The sequence below is a fragment of the Haliotis rubra genome, unplaced genomic scaffold (genome assembly GCF_003918875.1).
Source record: "Haliotis rubra isolate DU_JTF1 unplaced genomic scaffold, ASM391887v1 Scf29, whole genome shotgun sequence".
Lineage (NCBI taxonomy): Eukaryota > Metazoa > Mollusca > Gastropoda > Lepetellida > Haliotidae > Haliotis > Haliotis rubra.
Window position 1 is genome coordinate 1,985,254 of NW_025766957.1, and position 18,648 is coordinate 2,003,901.

Consider the following 18,648-nt stretch of genomic DNA (forward strand, 5'->3'; position numbering starts at 1 on the left):
AGACCTTTACATTAGTTGTATGTGTGACAATGAAGAAATATAAACTAACAAAGCATTGTTTTTCTATACATTTCTTGTTAGAAAATGGAAAGGTGACTTTTTTACCTAGGCAAATTTACGACTTTTTTCTGGTACTTTTATTTACCGAACACCAAAATCTGACAACTGCCCACTTTGGGCTTTTCTCTCACATTCAAGGCAGAATTTCACATATTTTATAATTTTAATAATTTGGTCTATATTTTATATATTGGGGGCATATGCATGCACTTTAGCTTCCTATTGATGCAATAAAAGACTTATTATTCCTTACGACTATCCTGAATTATAATTGAGTGAGTGAGTATGGTTTTACACTGCTTTTAGCATTATTCCAGCAATATTATGGTGGGGCACACCAGAAATGGGCGTCACACATTGTACCCATGTGGGGAATCGAACCCGGGTCTTCGGTGTGACGAGAGAACGCTTTAACCACAAGGCTACCCCACCACCCCGAAAGATAATTCAAACTTCGAGGTGAACAGCTTCATAACGGATAACACTTGCCATATATGGAATGTAAATGATTGCTCTGTACATTGTTAACTGTCGCAAACGGTCTTGTGTGTGTTTGCCGAACTAGCCTCAATCACAAGTCGCATTACAGGATATTCGTAAAGAGTGTTCCAAGGGACATAACTGTATATGGTTCTCTTGAAATAATGTTCGACCAGAAGAGGGTACAAGAGTCGATTTAATGTAATGTTGCAATAATTCATTCAAACTTTTTAATTTCATTTTGTAATCTAAATAAGTAATTTCTTTTTGGAATAAATTATATGGTAGCTTCCATGAGGGCTGATAGTTAGTATTATTGAGAGAAATGTATTATGCATTTTTAGAGAAATGTGGTGTGACATTGTGCCTTTAAGCTCACATACTCCAACATAACTGGAACACTGTTCCAAACGGCTTTAAACCCAATTCAGTTAGTTGTGCAGGATCAAATCAAATATGACTAGGACCATTTAGAATGATCATGACTCACTGTCATCCAGTTATTAACACAGTTAATGAAGTTGACACAAAAGTTACTGCTTGTCACGGTGTAGTCATGACGTCTCCAATATCAACAACACCCGATAAACTACGGAGTTACTCCAGTGTCAAGTACAATGATTACCTGACAGACATTGCAATTTATTGTGTCAGTTACCTGTTGGAGACAAATCATCTTCCTGTTTCAAATGTCGCATATTTCACGCTTATTGAAACAGGTGTGCTGTCAGTAGGATAATAATTATTAACTGACACCTGCCAATTGATCCTAGTGTCTCACTATAAAGTGGTGAATGGAAGTGCAGTGTTGTGTGTAATGTTTGCTTAGCATGTTACTTATTTCATGATCCCTAAAATAGACGTGTTGTCAATATCATCATAACTAGTGACCCAAATCTATCAATCACTGGTTATGAGTTAAAACAAAAAAGTGACTAATTATCAGTATTTGTAAAAATGTTTCTGAACATATTTGAATTTTTGAAATCAATCAATTTAACAATTTGTTTTACAAAAACCACATAATTGTCATGCATGAATTTAATATAAGACATGTATGACCTGATTTATAATTTTAATGAGATTACCATATTTACATACGTCAGGAGAGAGAGGAGTTTTAGAATCAAAGCTAAGTCCTGTGGTCCTTGAAAAATAATATTTAGATTAGTGACCTCAAAAACCTTTCTTCTGGACCTTAAGGTTATATATTCTCCTTTGCACATATATAATTTCAAATAATGCTAAGGCCAGACCAATTTCATTTCTTGTTTTACGGATTTTACAATAAAAATAGAAATCACCAGTCAAAGTAATATACCTTTTAAATACTAAAAGTACTTTACTTTTGGCAATTTATGAAGTCTATATGGGAAAAAAACACAATCTAAACACATTTTCTTCCACATTTACATTTTTGGCCAATAAAAATATTAAATCTTTATTTTTTAAGCGGGGAAAAATATAAAAAAATCTTTACTTTTGGCAATTTATGAAGTCTATATGGGAAAAAAACACAATCTAAACACATTTTCTTCCACATTTACATTTTTGGCCAATAAAAATATTAAATCTTTATTTTTTAAGCGGGGAAAAATAAAATAATTTTTGGTTATTCCTGAAAAAATATAACCGGTAGATCCGTAAAACAAGAAATAAAATTGGTCTGGCCTAATGTAATAATACCCTTTAATTGGTAATGCATTGTTAAATACAGACTGAGAAAATAAGAAAAACATACTTAAACAAAACAGGGATTAAAATCATATTTTGGGGAGGTATTTACCTTCAGCTGACTAACAAATTCAATTTCATATCATCATGGACATGGTTACCCTTTGACAATATGGAAATATAAGAAACTGCACAAGCCACTGATTTCAAAATACCTTGAAGTTATTATTCCATTTTTTTCTGTTTTTGCTTTTTAGATAATCTATTCAGGCTGTCATCTTTTATAATAATATATGATTCCTGTTACCAAGCTATGCACCAAGGATATATGTAAAAGAGAAACTTAACTGATTTGGCTTAGACAACCAGTTGCTGGCTGCTTCACACCCTTGACAGATAAAAAAGCCAAAAATTTATTTAATCTGCCCTAGTATGTTTAATTCTACCAAAAGGAAATATAAACCTGATGGTTGGTTGGTGTTTAACGCCACACTCAGCAGTATTCCAACTATATGGCAGCGGTCTGTAAATAATCCAGTCTGGACCAGACAATCCAGTGATCAACATGATGACCAAGTCAGCGAGTCTGACCACCCGATAAGTTGCCTCTGATGACAAGCAATATTGGGTTGCTGAAGATCAATTCTAACCTGGATCTTCACGGGTAATATAAACCTGAAATCAACAATATTTATAATGAATATGTTTAGATAAACTATCTTCTAACACAAACTGTCATTATACTGTTCCAGTGTTAAACACAAGCTGCAACTATTGTATGCACACCTAAGCTTATAATTGACAGATTGCCTGATGTCTTGTCATTATCTTTAGCTTGTTGTAAGTGTTACACCTATACGAGACAGTGCCGTAGCTTGCAGAATCAGCTCTCATGGCACTTAACTGTGGGACTGGTATAAACAATACTTAGTTTCCCTATACTATCAGAGTATCAGGGTATATTGGCAAGGGGCATTGAATACCAGCCTTTAATAATGCAGCAGATTGAATGGACACAATGCCCTCAGTCAACTTGGGACCGAACATTTACTCAGAGAACTTATCTCACCCTATCAGTAGTCTTTGAAGTTGACTCTGTATATCTGTTGGTTTCGTTATCTGGGCAAGTTAAATGGAATCATAAAAAGCAATTAATGAATACCCTACATATATTCTTTTTCTTCAAAGTGTTTACATGAATGGTTTTGAACGGAGATATAAGACATCTTAGAGACTGTTGAGCTATAAAGTCAGATTTTCATTTTAGTGAGGCTAATATTCTTAATGCTCTAGAACAAACATAACTTTACAAAACTCTGGCTTTGAACTAATGGGTTAAGCCTCAGACCGATAGAAAACTTCTGAATGATATACACTTGAAGTCAAAAGTATATTGTGAACAACATTTTGTGAAGAATTAGATTTTACTAGTGGTCTGGTGAACATGGGCTCTGTATATTGTTCAATCAAAATGTCAACAGTACACAATTCCATTAGCAATTTTTCTGTTCTTTTTACTTATAGTGAAATGTAGGACAGCACAGTTTCACCAGTATACAGGTATATCGTAACACAGTGTTCAACGGATATCTATTGCAACATTTTAATGAGAACAGGTATTTTTTATGAAAAGATATAACAAGTTTTGTGATTATCTCTAAGGTTTAAGGAAAAATCAGCACAGATTCTAATTCACAATATATCCGAACTTCATACGCTAACAAACAGTAATTATTTGTAATTAATTGATCAACAGGATACCTTACATACTATAACTTGTACAGAAAAGGAAGAAAGAATCCCTAACTATACAACCTAATTTTAAGATTGCTGTACTCAGAACCATAACATATATACTATTCACACTTTGCTAAAGATCAAATCATTGATTCAACAGAAAACTATCATGTGGGGTCAAATTTGGTTTAAATACCTTTAGAAGCTTATTGTAAGCATGGATCCTAGGTTTCAGTATGTCATTGCATCTTCTGGATCCCATACCTGCTATTGACAGTATCTAATTTTTCTTTGAGTAACCAAATAAATTGTACCCACCTCACTCAAACTCAATTGGGTATTTTGCCATTTTCCATTAAATGTAAAAATATAATAGAGTTTAAATGTTGGTTTACCTGTTTGTTATTTACATTTGATCTGTAAACGATAAGAAAGACTGCAAGTTGCCAAGTTCATATGTTGAAATAGAACCTCTCAATACACCTCAGTTATTTTATCTATCCACCGGTACGTGTACGCATGAAGGTCAAATTTACTGAGTATTTAGAAAAATTCAAGCATACTTGTACGCAATAGACTAAATAGGAATTGAATTTTCATGTAAATATTAGCCTAATTACGCAGATACGCAGATTATCTGTTCCTCTGTCAGTAAGATCATGTTGATAAGGAACCAAAGTGTGAGTTGTGTCTCACTTTGGACCTTCATTCACATTAGAATGGCATCAAACTGCAGCAGTACAGTAACTACCCTGGTTTGTCTTGTTCAAACGTGTACTCTGTACAATTACAAGATATTTTAATCTGTAAAGACATGTTGACCATATGATCATAAATAACAGTTTCCAGTCATTAATAAACTGAAATGAGCAGATTCATTCATTAACCTTTGGGTAAAATGGTCATTATAGTTAATTACATACAAATATGACTAATTTGTATCTATTAAAACAATGACAATAATCGTCTCAGTAATGAATGTCATTAAAAACTGTATTTGAATGAGGAAATTAAATACAAACAGATCCTCTTTAGAAATACAAACCTTACAATTATCAATGAAAAAAAGGTCAAATCCTTCAGGAATCTACCCAACAGAAATACAAAACAAGAAAATATATCTTACGTGGAGATATATCCGTACCATTTGGTCTAAATGACAAGTCCACATCCTGGTAATCCTCCATGATCAAACACCGAAAATACACATCCAATGTTATAAAAAATATAACATTTCACAAACAAACACCACCAATTTCCACAGGTGACTTGCAGCCAATAAGCAATACATTAGCTCCTCACTCGTAATCCTGCAACCTCTAATCACTGTGATACAAAGATACTTAGCAAAGGTCTAGCCATTGTGGCATTTCACACTCCAGTAACTCATAGCCGCTTTAGTCTGTGCTACCTAAGTCCCTAATCAGCTCTAATCTGGCCGCGACCCTCCTCCAACCCAGTGCCGACCACATGCAATGTTGAATAAGTCCTTTGCTAATCTTATCAATGATTTCCAGCGAGTTTGATTGACTAAGAGTCTGATATATCCTCATTCCCTTGCCTGAATTCCTCCTATCCCCCTGGGTGTGCTCTTGTTATGATAAACTGATATGTGAAGTAGCCATGCGTTTTACATGTCGGAGGGTTAGCGTGGTTGGTGTGGTTAGTTACTAACAAGGGCAGGGGATTACACCCACGTGATGACAGCTCCCTCTAATTTCTGTTTGTTCGGATGGACAACACAGTATGGTAAGTAAATTTTCACATTTTTCATAATTATTATCCATGTTATAAATGATTTGTTCAAGTTAACATAACTTTTGATTGCGGGTATTAAAATGTTTTTTTTTCTAGCTCATATGGGACTGATACATATAATTTCATATTTTGCATTTAATATTTTGGTTACAAACAGAACCTGGTCATTCTACCAAATACACAACTATTTAAAACAAAACAAAAACTTTATCATTGAAAAGATCAATAATCTTATGATTCAAAAAGTTCTAATATAAATGTTTCCCAGTTCTTGTTTCCTAGTTCTTGTGTCTTTTACACAGCTTTTAGCAATATTCCAGCAATATCATGGCAGGGAAAACTAAAACTGGGCTTCACACATTGGACCCATGTGGGGAAATGAACCCGGGCCTTCGGCATGACGAGCGAACGCTTTAACCACTATGCTATGCCACTGCCCCTAATTCTTGTGATATACATAAGGCAGTTTATAACAGTATAAAACAGTAGTGAAAAACAGGAGCTGCTTGAATAAATAAATACTGGCTGGCTGGTTGGTTTGAAATTTAACGCCACATTCAACAATATTCCAGTTATATGGCAGCCTTTCATTCTAAAAAGACATACTAAACACGTATTGACCAGAATTCAGGGGGTCCTGCCAAATGAGGTTTTATTGTATTAAACTGACAGTGATATTACTGCTGCATTAACAAGCTTCTTGTTATCATGTGTTATTAGATCGATGTTCTTTAGCATGTTTTTATAGAATTAACATGAGTTAAGACACCTGTGTGTTAAAAGATGTAGCTAGACCACCTCTGTGATCTGGTGGATAGAACTGTCCCATTGTACAACGGTAATCATGTGTTTATGAATCACACCCATGAAGATCCGGGTTAGAATAGGTCTTCAGCATCCCAGGCTTGTCGTAAGAGGTGATGAATGAGGAACGAGCAGGGTTTGGGAAAGGCAGGGGCCATGGGCCATTTTGCACATTAGAATAAAAAATGGCCCATTAAAATTTTTAAGTTTACTATTGTGAGAGAGAGAGAGAGAAAGAGAGAGAGAGAGTGAGTGAGTGTGTATTTAAGTCTCACTTTCTGTACATTGTCAAATGATATAAAAACATTATAAACATACAGTATGTACACACATACGAACGTATACATTTTAAGTTAACTGAACAGTACAGGTATGCATACATACATAACTTACATACAAACATACATTGATACAAGGGCAGTGGCCCATTCTAAATTCAGAAAATGGCTAATAATCCTGAAAAGGGCCCATTGTCAAAGTTCTCTAGCCCAATCCCTGAACGAGGCATCAAACCTCAGTATTTTCGTATTGGGGTAAAGAATGGGTTCTTTGTTAAATAGAATATAGCTTTTGTAATGTATGATCATTTTTTCAGAGACATTACCCAACATGATATAGTTAGAATATTGCTTACAACAACATTCACTAAACCAAGGATTCACTAGCATCTTTTGTTTATTAGTAGTTGTTTTTGTAACAGCAACAATAAGAAATGCTACGAAAGTTGAACCAATTTCAATCAAATCAACTTGATGACACTAACGACTAACACTTTGTTTCAGCAAAATCAGCCACTCTTGTATTTATCCAAATACACGAAATGAAGTAACAAATCAACCTCATGCAACATGTTCCACTTCAAGCCCTGTGGCAGGTGCGCCCACAATGCCATTTTGATTGATTTCTTGAAATTGACATCGTAATTACACTCACCTGTATAGTAGCCATAGTGCTGGAGGTGCCTCTTCATGAAACTTTCATAGGGGTTCTGAAACAGATCAATAGCAGCTGATGTCAATCACATATCATCTCGGTCAAAGATGAGCTAATAGCAATCTGTAATTACTTTGTGGAAATAGGTATCAAATATTTAAACTAATTGAATAATGATGTCTATTTCATGAGTCTATAGGCCAGATTCTTTAAGGCTTCTGTGTTAAAACTGTAATTGTCTTTCAGCCATGACGAAACTTCTTTTCTACCTGGTATTTGATGAGTACTAGCCTGTCTTACAGCCTTTGAACGACATTATTTTATAATTCCGTTCTGCCTTGCCTTTTCTGCAATGCTAAAACCCCAAATGAAGCAAGTCTAGATTTGATCAAGAATCTCCCTTTCAATTAAAAAGGAATTGTTTGTTTCTGTCAATATTACACTGAGAGACGAAGTGTCAGTTTAGATGGAAAAAAGTGTTTAAGTGCCTTCTGAAATCAATATTTATTCAATAGTCTAGTCAGGACAGAAAAGAAATGAACAAAACAGAGCTTCATTACCCTAACACCGAAACCTTCGGCATATGACATAATCCTACTTTTACTCATGTTTTTGACATGACGCAAAGTTAAATGAAATTACTCCATTATATGAAACCATGAAGACCATGGATGCGGTGGGCGAGCGATCTAAGGCGCCAGGCCAGTGATCCAGCGAGCTTAAGGTGCTGTGATCGAGCCCACCTGTGACCTGGTGTAAAAACCTTGGAGTCAACATTGTGTGCAGACTCTGTCAGTTTTGTCACATCCACGAATCATTTGGTAAATGACCAGATGGTGGCCACATGAATACGTGCAAACACCTAGTTGCGGGTACGGCAACATGCAGTAAAACTTGGACAAAGTACTGTGACTGTGTGTCCCAGTCCACCCAGCTGTGAATGGGTACCTCGTAAGGATGGGAAAGCTACATTAACTTGGTGCGCCTAGTGGCTGCAAGAGTTGTATGATCCCCAGGGAGTTGAGATTGAAAAATATGATGTGCCGTTGAGATTGACATCGTATGATTGAGGGAAAAACAAAGCGCCTTTGAGCAGCTGAGCTGGATATTGGTGCTATACAAATATCATAGAATAATTATAACATATAACAAATTGAAAGACACTAATTTTTTGTGCAATACTCCGATTAAGATATTTTATGATATGTATGAATCATTATCTATTCAATAACATGCTCTTTTTTTCTCTTTTAGTGTTGACTTATTGAAAATTTCCTTTTATATCAATGATAATTTTTAACATATAGCATGACCTGTCATAATCAGGAAGCTAGGGCTGACTATCAAAATAGATCATAGAGATTGATATTTGTTAACTAGATATCGATCAATTATCTATAAATATTGGAGGAGTAACTTTGAGCAATAATGCCAATAAATGTCTGAAAGAAATACATATATTCCACACCACTGGTGAGCGATGACATGTTTATGCATGGGTTCTAACAAAACAGCATCCTGAACATAATTTAGAAGCAGCCCATGATTAAAAGCCTAACTTTGTGTATTGTTTCAGTAAATTAAAATTGTATTCTATCACAAAAGTTTTTGGACGGTATTATCAGTGACACTATTTTCTTACAGATAATCTTTAATAATTTTTAATATTGAAGATATTTCTTGATCAATCTTTTTTAGACAGCCCTACAGGAAGTTGTCCTAAAGATAATTGTCAATCAAAATCACTGCATAGTGTAATGCTACGATATTGCTGCAATATTCCAGTTATATGGTAACTTGTAAATAATACATTCTGGACCAGACAATACAGTGATTTATATTAAAGGCAATGACAAAGATATGATGACATGGAATCAACGACCAACCAAGTCAACTGTTATGAGTTGCTTGTGTATATTGTTGTTTAACGCTGCACTCAGCAATATTCCAGCATTATGACGACCGTCTGTAAATAATCGAGTCTGGACCAGACAATCCAGTGACCAACAGCATGAGCATCAACCTATGCAGTTGAGATACGATGACATGTGTCAAACTAGTCAGCGAGCCTGACCACCCGATCCCATTAGTTGCCTCTTACGACAAGCATGGGTTACTGAAGACTAATTCTAACCCAGATCTTCATGGGTCGAGTTGCTTGTGATCACTCATAACCCGAAATACCTGTGGGAAACCAGAGAAGAAACATCAACTCTAAAATGGTATATTCACATATTATCATTTATCCATAGAAAAATCATTCTTACCAAGTCAAATTCATATTCTGTGTCTTGTCGTGTTGGAAACATCTTCCGTACTGGGGACTGTAATTGATAATCTTGATACAGACTCACCACTTCCAAGACAAGATGCAACGTCACTCCATTAAATGAAATCTAGTTTGCACTGGTACTTATGACTCAGATGAGTAAGAATTGTTTTTGGAAAATACTGTGGTTGATATGGTCCTGTAGGTGTATCTTCATCAAACATCAATATCAGGAATCTAGAAAAGTGACATATGAAATATTGTCACACGTTATTTGAAAGGGTAGAAAGAATGAGTTTCATAACTTTTTGACACATATATTAGCACATTTGTAGTTGAACAATTTCAGTATTGACTTGACAGATGAAGCTATGAGACATCACACTATTCCACTGTTGAGGGCATTATGACATCATGTATTGTCCAGGATGTCACAAATTGATGACATCTGATATCTTATGTTAACAATGGCTGACTAAAGTGAAGTTTATTTAGGCTTCACAATTCATTTGTTTTTCATTTGCTCCCTAAAAAGAACAATAGATATTGTATGCAATATTCTACTCAGAACTCAGGCTTACATATGATGTGCCCTCTTATGACTGCTTTAAGATAATTACAAAAGACTTAAGGCACTATTCATTCTCTTGGCACAGTGTGTCTGCAAATACTCTAATTATTAGACTTTCTATTGTACTGGTAGTAGGTATATACATTTAACTAAAAGTGATAAAATAACCACAGCTGGTTCAATTCCCAAATTCCCTTCCTGCTGTGCACACATTTTGTGTCTTTTAGACGTTTTACTTATATGGAGATATTTTATTATCTCAGCTTACTATACTGAAAGAAAGTTTGCTTACTGATTATTGGCTTAGTCACACACCAATATTTGATGCATGAAACTTCAATTGCGAGTACTCCTTTGCTACACTTAGTACATCATCAACATTGTGTATTTATGAACAAAGATTATCAATTTAAGAATGCATGATTCCCTACATTCAAAAACAAACAGGTGCCTACTACAAGGGTCGTACAATATAGACATATCATTCCGACCCTATGAGATAACCTTAAAGGACTTGATGTGTTTCAGAAACATAGGTGTAACTCATACAACAGTTTTTATGTCATTTACATAATCTATTCGACTTATAATAGCACGGGAAAAAACACCATCTTATTTGTAGTGTGTCGATCTGCAGATATTGTCTTCCTGAGGTTTCACTGAAAGTTTAAATATTTTTTTCGTATGCTAAAACTACAGATCGAAAATGACAATGATTGTGTTCGAAGCAAAAGCAGTTATTCTTGCTATACTGTGTGTTTTGATTGCATGCTTGCACGAACGTGGTCTTCTCGTGTCAGTTTCGTGACAGATCGGCCACTATAGTTTCCATTACCCAACTCCATAACCGAACAACATCAAACGACGCCATGCGACATTCACATAACAAAATAGTTCGCAGATAGTGATGATAACCTGTACATAGACAGTTGATAAACAGTTTAAAAATGAAATGACAATAGTATCAATTTGTGTTGAATATGACCATGCTAGATATTAGGATGTTTTTTAAAACATATTAATTTCAATGAAACTAAAATCCCTACGCACGTTGCCATCTAATGCCGCACTCACATTAAGAAAATACTCAATACCAAAATATCATCTTGAATATATATGAATAATTGTGTGTTGGATTTATAATTCGATAGATATCTGAATTTGGACTCTAGCCGAAACTATTTGGTGTATCACATTATTCACTGCGTAGCTTCAACCGATCTCTTTACACCATATCGGCCATATTGGCAAGGTGCACAAAATGGTGTGTGAAATAATTCCTTTATTTATGGAGTCTGTGGGAAAACAACAGATAAATATGATATTTAATGACATTGTGAATTGTATTTAATTGCGATTTTGTAGAGATTATATTCTGATGCTTCGTATTAATGAAGGATTGATGTCAGTAAACGTGTTATGTACACGAAAACTGGAACACTATTACAACAACACTTGCATTAGTTATTTTTTCAGGCGCTCTGTTTATTGACATAAAAGTATTGTAACCATGTTGTTTATGGTATTTATCCAGATGAGCAGTGTCGATATTATACATGTCTAGAATATTTTATGTTAATACCCATGCGCTGATTTGTAACGAGCAACTTGCACCTCACGAAGATATTTCTGAGTATCAGTGCATGCGGTCATAAATGTAACAAATGGCGATATTTAACCAATATTTGTTATTTTGCAAGTTATGTCTGTACCAGTACATAAGCACTGACTTGTCAACACAAGAATATAAGCCACTGACTCATCAACACAGGAATATAACTTATTGTTAGTCATTCACACATGTAGTTTGTCTTCTTTACTAAGTGAGCCCCCCCCGGCTGTGTACTTAAATTTAAAAATTTGCAAGAAGTCATGCAAACATAATGTAAGGCAACAGACTTGGGCTTAGTTCCAATGAGTTCCATTATATCATCACCACATTGCTTTGCTTTGGCAGCGAACCTGCCTATAAATATAAGGAAAGACTTCCGCCTGTATTCCCCCTTAAATTTCATTCCAGTCAAATCATATCACCTGGATATATATTCCTCGTCCGATAAGGATGAGTTTTAACATGTTTCTTTAATTGTATTAGAACATACTTTAATTCTATTAGAACAACTTCTACAAATGCCACTCAAAGAAATTATTCCTCATCATGAAAGTGAAAAATTAGGGGGGAATACGGGCAGAAGTCTTACATGTTCCCATTCTAGAGCTGTAGCACCCATTGAATTAAGTATTCAACAGGTTCGGAACTAACATCACGATCGGGATAATAAAATCGCCCTCAAACCGCAGCGCAGAAAAACCATGTTTTTATCCACCCAAGCGGCAATTCACATCTGCGCATTATGGTGAGTTGTTAAAAATGTCAACGAAACCTCTATGGTTACACGCAAGTTTCCAAATGATGCCGCATTTTGGGCGCTACCCCCTCAAAACAGAGGACCCCTTGCACAACTTACACACATAATGCTCTCAAAATATATTAAGTATGTCATTTTATGCTGTAATTTTAGCTCAAATGCACTTGTCACTCACCACACTTTCAGTCTTATCCGGAAGTAACTGCCAAGTTCCCCCTGTTTGCCTACAAAGGGCAATAATCTAAACTGGAGTGGCACACCAGCAAAAAACTATGGAGGCGCAGTTGCGACATAATGATTTCACGCTTCATCTGAACCAGAATTAAGATTCAAATAATAAAAGGATCATGAGTAGAATTTTTTGTTATGAATCCATACATGTCATTGAACATGCCACTGTACATTGCACTTGAAAGGTTAGTAATTCAAGGGGACGAAAATATGTTTGCTTTGTAAACGAAAATATGATAGTTTACAGACAACTAGATGATGAAGCGATGATACTTATGTTAATATTAATTACATGCGAAGTCAAATAGCATAATGATATTACACATATGGAGTTGTGACCTCATGTTCACCTGAAATTAACATACATTAAAACCATGATTTATTGCTGAAATACGTTTCCATACTTTAATCGCTTTGGGGGCGATTTTATTATCCCGATCGTGATGTTAGTTCCCGAACGGGCTCAAGTACCCATTCGGGGGTTGTACCGAACCTGTTCAAGGCATTTTATAGTTAAATTGGTCTTGGCACCTTCCAATAAAACCCTTTGACCATTACAATTGCATATCTTGTATGCTGAATTTATTGCTTTTTAAAAAGTTATGTTTTGCATCTAAAACTAAAGACCTTGCCATGTTACCTTGTTACCGAATCAAATTTTTTATGTTTACAGGGAGCCCACAAGAGTTTCCGGATTAAGATGAAGCTGGCCAAGAAAATGAAACAGAATAGGCCAATCCCCCCAGTGGGTCAGAATGAAGACTGGCAACACAATAAGGTAAATTAATTTCATACTAGTAGTGTTAGACACCTGCAACCTGTTCTGGTATTAAGGATATCAGGCTAAGTTCTGAGAAAGTAATAGATGTTGTAGAAACAGTTGAGAATATTTTAAACAAGTTGTGTTGTGATCTTTCAAAACAGTGTCAGTGCACAACGTTCACCTGTTTGTAAGTTTGTGAGGCAGTGATGTTCTTTGGATGTTGGTTTTCCAGAAATGTCTGTAGAATGGAGATGGTAGAAACTATGCAGTACATCCAGCTTGCTAGTCTTTCATGTTCTTTGATTTTCTTTTCTGAATTAAGCTTTCAGTAATCACATTGATTAGGAAGATTAGTGTTTTTAAGCATTGAATATGGATTGTAGAAAGATGTAGGAACACACACACACACACACACACACACACACTTGTGATCATGTTTGTGAGGGGCAGTATACAGAAACCTAAGGGAAAGTCAGTTTGAAGAATACTATTTTCACAGAATTTTCTGTGAAATACCACGTGCTGCTAAAGGAAGATACTATGCTGTTATTCATGGCTGTTTTATTCAAATGTTACAGTCCATAGATATTCCTACTGTATAGATATAGCATAAAGCGAGGCATTTAACTTTATTTCAGGTACAACGCCAAGAGGCGTCATTGGAGACGTACCAAGCTGAAGATGTAAATGCCTGTCACTTGTGACACATTGACTCTGTTGTTGTCGTCAAGGGCTGGAAGTTGTTCACATGTCCAGTTGTTTCCCTTTACTGGATTCTTTTGGCAACATCATGGATATTCATGTATTAAGGGATTCAGTTTTCATCAACTTAGGATTGTGTGAATAAAAATGCTTCCAGTCTAGAGTGTGTTATTTTATTGTGACAACTTGATCAATTGGTGATAAGCAACAAATGCTGCTTTACTTTCAAATCAGAGATACAGTAAAAGGATCACACATGTTCTTGAGGATATCCATGTCATTACAAAAGACATTGGAAGTAGGTCTTTGCTACCCTGCCAGGTGGAGTTCTTCACCATTACTGCATAAGATAGTTGGGTGGGCAATATAAAACCAACATTAGGCATGACAAGTACATGCATCCACACTTGTTCATGGACATTATTTGGGTACAAAAATCTTGAATGAGATGCTAAACTCAATTTCACCTTGTCATGTTAAGGTGAATTATCTCAAAATTAATGACTGGTCATGGTTTTGTTATAGCTATCAACAAATGATGCTTTATTTAATATGAACACAGTTAAACTTTATGATCTTTGCAGTGTCCAGAATTAAACTCTCCACTTGTCCACTTTAATTATCAATTTGAACCTTCACTGGTTGGTTATTGCTGGTCAGACTATCGGAAAGCAAGGTTCCAGATAAGGAAAGACAAACTAATAAATACAATAAATAAAGCACTTTATTGATCATTTGTAGAAACACAAAGGAATATCTTCAAGCTGCTTCAAAAATTTGACCATGCTTTCACATTAATAAATAATATAGTTGAGAATCAGTTAACAAATTGATGCGATTGTTATATACGGGCATTCTTGAACAAACTGGAGGACCAGTCATAATTAAGCAATGTTCAAGTATACACGAAAACCATCCTGAAGAATTGCCTGTAGTGAAATGTAACCATCATAGACGTTCTTTCAATGGTTTAATATTATTAGACCCCCAGTTTTCAAACACCTGCGCCATCACCAATGCTCAAACCCTCTAAATTGTATGTTGGCCCGCCTGTGTTTATGAAACACCTTCTGCACAAGAGAAAAGTATCCCCAGATTAACAAAGAAAATATCCCAAATTTGAACATGAACAATTTTAACTGCTTAAACACTGTTTCTCTGACTTTCATCTGTAGACGTGAGCAAATGGTGTTCATGTTCAGCATCAAAGTATGTCTCTCCATATCTTGGTTCAAAATATGTCCCCAATGATAAATTTGTGGACTGGGTAGTCAGAATGGTTGATTGGGCGACATTGTTCCATGACCATGTGCAATGTTCATATCACTCACATGATAGTTCTTGTCCAGATTCGGTTATTTACAAAGCACTGTCATATAGCTGGAACATTGCTAAGTGAGGAAAGTGTACGAGTGACATCCCATTAGACACTCAAATGATGTTGTTGAGTAAGTCCTCATGTCACATCTGCAATGTTGAACACAGGAAGTAAAACTGGTCTTTTTCTAGGGTAAAGTTGCCATTAGAACAGAAAACCCCCTTGGAAAGGATTTTATTGCGGCTTTAAGACAAACACAAAATGTTGACATCTATAGGTGTCAGCATGGAAAATAGTCTTTTTGGTAAATGGTTTGTAACACCGATTCCACTGAACCACAGTTTGTCTCTGGGTTGACAATGGTGGACTGGCAACCATTATTTCAAAGCAAAAGGATTTTTGTGAGGATTCTGGGATAGAATTGGTCCTGTATAACCTGTGCTCGTAGCAAATGATTCAAATTGACATTGTCTGGTCAGACTCCATGTCTTGACTTTGATCGCATGTGATGCCATGCCCCAGTCAGATGAGTTGTTCCACGTAGTTGCATCACACATTCAAAGTTTTCATTAAAGTGCGTATTTCTAAAATGTTTTAGACTTGTGACAGTTCATGTCCAGATTTCCGAATATGGTCTAAGGTCCCCATGAACCCACCCTTTATGTACCAGTTTTCCTGCTTCATACTGGAACACCACATAGCTGAATATAGCCGACAGTTAGGTAAATCAACACTTAGGGCCCTTCAAATGTTTAGTTCGATCATGGCCAAGTTCAAGTTCAACCACAAATCCAGAACATGAAGTTTACTCCCTACTTCCAGTAATCTCATTTTTTCTTGTTGAAGTATTTTCCCCAATCTTGCTTTAACAAACAAAACAAAACAAAACACTTGTACATGTCTACAAATAGATATATTATTCATCCATGGTTGAAGTATAACCCTTTGCTGGTCACAAATATTCAGGGGCTGGCCTCTTATTTATGCACTTTAACTAACCCCCACAAATATAAGCTTCCATCTATCTCACTTATAAAAGTATGCAACATGCTATAGCCAACACAATTTATGGAATATATTTTCACACAAAAATCCTTCACCTACATATATCTGTGAAAGAACCCTCATTTTCCCTTTAAGTTTCATGGATTGAAAGTAATGCTGATGGAACACCTCAATCCATTCAGCTTCAGAGTAAATAGAACTGTACAACCCTTTATAAGTCATAAATATCTGTTCTAATGGATGAGCATGATCAATAAATATTTCTAACAGCACCATATTGTGTAAATCACATAGTCCCATCCAATCCACAACCCAACCCAGTAACCATTGTAACATCACTGTTTTATCTAAACCTAGAACGCAGCCATCCATCCTGTCAGATCAATACATCCACTGCATTCCTCCAACTCCAGTCGCCTTTATGGCAATATCTCCAGGGCTCGTATTTCAGTTAACTTACACAAACCTCTCAATCCATTCCCATGGTTCTTGCAATCTCAAATTAACCATGCTTGATTTCCTGGGAAGTGAGACATGATAAAATCCTTTACAGCAAAAAGTGTGTTTTTTTTAGGAATTTCTTTCTTGTGTTAGTTTCAAAGTTGAATTTCCAGCTAACTCTATTCTCACAAATGGTTCGTATGAGGGGGACTAGGCGGTCAGGCTTGCTGACTTTGTTAACACATGTCATTGTATCACATCCCAATTGTGTAGATTAATGCTCATGCTGTTGATTACTCGTTTGCCTGGTCTAGACTCGATTATTTACAAACCGCAGCCATATAGCTGGACTATTGGTGAGTGCAGTATTAAACAACACAAATTATACTGGCTGCCATGTTGTTGATTACCAACACCAACCCAAATTTGTAACTTGCATTCTTATTGGTCCATTAGACAGAGGATCAGCAAATTCAAAATGACCAATGCAAAGCAAGGGTGGGTACAATAAGATTTGCAAGAAACACAGGAATGGATCCAAAGGTTAATGTCAATTTACTGAAGCCCTGAAATAAAGACAGTTAGCGAACTGTGACTGATCAGGTGGGCCCTGAATGACCAAGAATGGACAACTCAATACCAAGATCCATGTACATAGTGTTTACCCAACCGACCACTGTCAATATTAACACATGATTCCACCTTATGCCAATTAAACACTACTGGATACTGCATTTACCATCTGGAAACTATTCTCACTAAGGATCTTTCTATTTTGTTGAACAAAGGACTACATGTTCATAGATAAATATTCAACAATATGATGAATAAATTCATCAGTATCAGTGTATACATGTCAAAAGAGAAAAAAAGCATGCACATGTCAAAACTAATAATTAATGACTCAAGCATACAGAACTCTAAAAGTTACTGTTAAAAGGAGGTAGTATAATACCTAACTCTAAATGTGTATTTTTGAGACTCCTTCAACATTACTGATTTCATCACTTCTCAGTGAATTAGTCAACCCTTCACACCTGCAATAGTAATTATACACAATAGTATTAGAGGAGTGACATATATATGTATATGTATATTCACACTAAATTTGAACAAAACACAGAAAACTAGACACATATATGTAAATACCACATACAAATGTACCTTACTCTCTTACCCAAATAAACGCATGATTCATATCAAGGATGTCAGTTTTTATCAAATTGTGATCTGGTTTGTTGTTTTTTTCACAAAATATTACTTTGCATTCTGAACACAATAAATCAACAAAGAGAAATGATTACCTTGAGCAACTGTGTGATAAGAATGATATTGAAAACACCAACATATGCCATAAACAACAGAAGCAATCAATATATACATGTCGGGGATAACAGTACGCAATGTCAATTAAATCAGACAGAAAAGGATTATTTGATTAAAATGTTACCACTCCAATGTCACTCAAAAAAAGACCAAACTATCAGTATCTTTCTGCATGTTCTTCACAAATTGTTTACACCCTGAAAATGT

General features: G+C 35.6%; 1 protein-coding gene and 1 long non-coding RNA gene across 4 annotated transcripts in view; one reads left to right on the forward strand and one right to left on the reverse strand.

Annotated features, from left to right (window-relative positions):
• LOC124281816 (cytosolic carboxypeptidase 2-like) overlaps positions 1 to 11,161 on the reverse strand; it is a 95,567-nt gene extending 84,406 nt beyond the window's left edge. Inside the window, exons 1-3 of one of the 3 annotated variants that reach the window (XM_046717809.1) lie at positions 10,579 to 11,161; positions 9,714 to 9,952; positions 7,447 to 7,501 (exon numbers count right to left, since the gene is read on the reverse strand). In XM_046717809.1, the coding sequence (XP_046573765.1) occupies positions 7,447 to 7,501; positions 9,714 to 9,755 (97 nt within the window). In that variant the 5' untranslated portion in view covers positions 9,756 to 9,952; positions 10,579 to 11,161. The remainder of the gene's footprint in view (positions 1 to 7,446; positions 7,502 to 9,713; positions 9,953 to 10,578) is intronic. The other 2 variants (XM_046717810.1, XM_046717811.1) reach the window with 2 other exon arrangements.
• A 232-nt stretch (positions 11,162 to 11,393) lies between these two features.
• Positions 11,394 to 14,512, forward strand: LOC124281821. Its single transcript, XR_006899983.1, has 3 exons — positions 11,394 to 11,550; positions 13,560 to 13,664; positions 14,288 to 14,512. It is a non-coding gene; the product is annotated as an uncharacterized LOC124281821 (long non-coding RNA).
• The last annotated feature ends 4,136 nt before the right edge of the window (positions 14,513 to 18,648 follow it).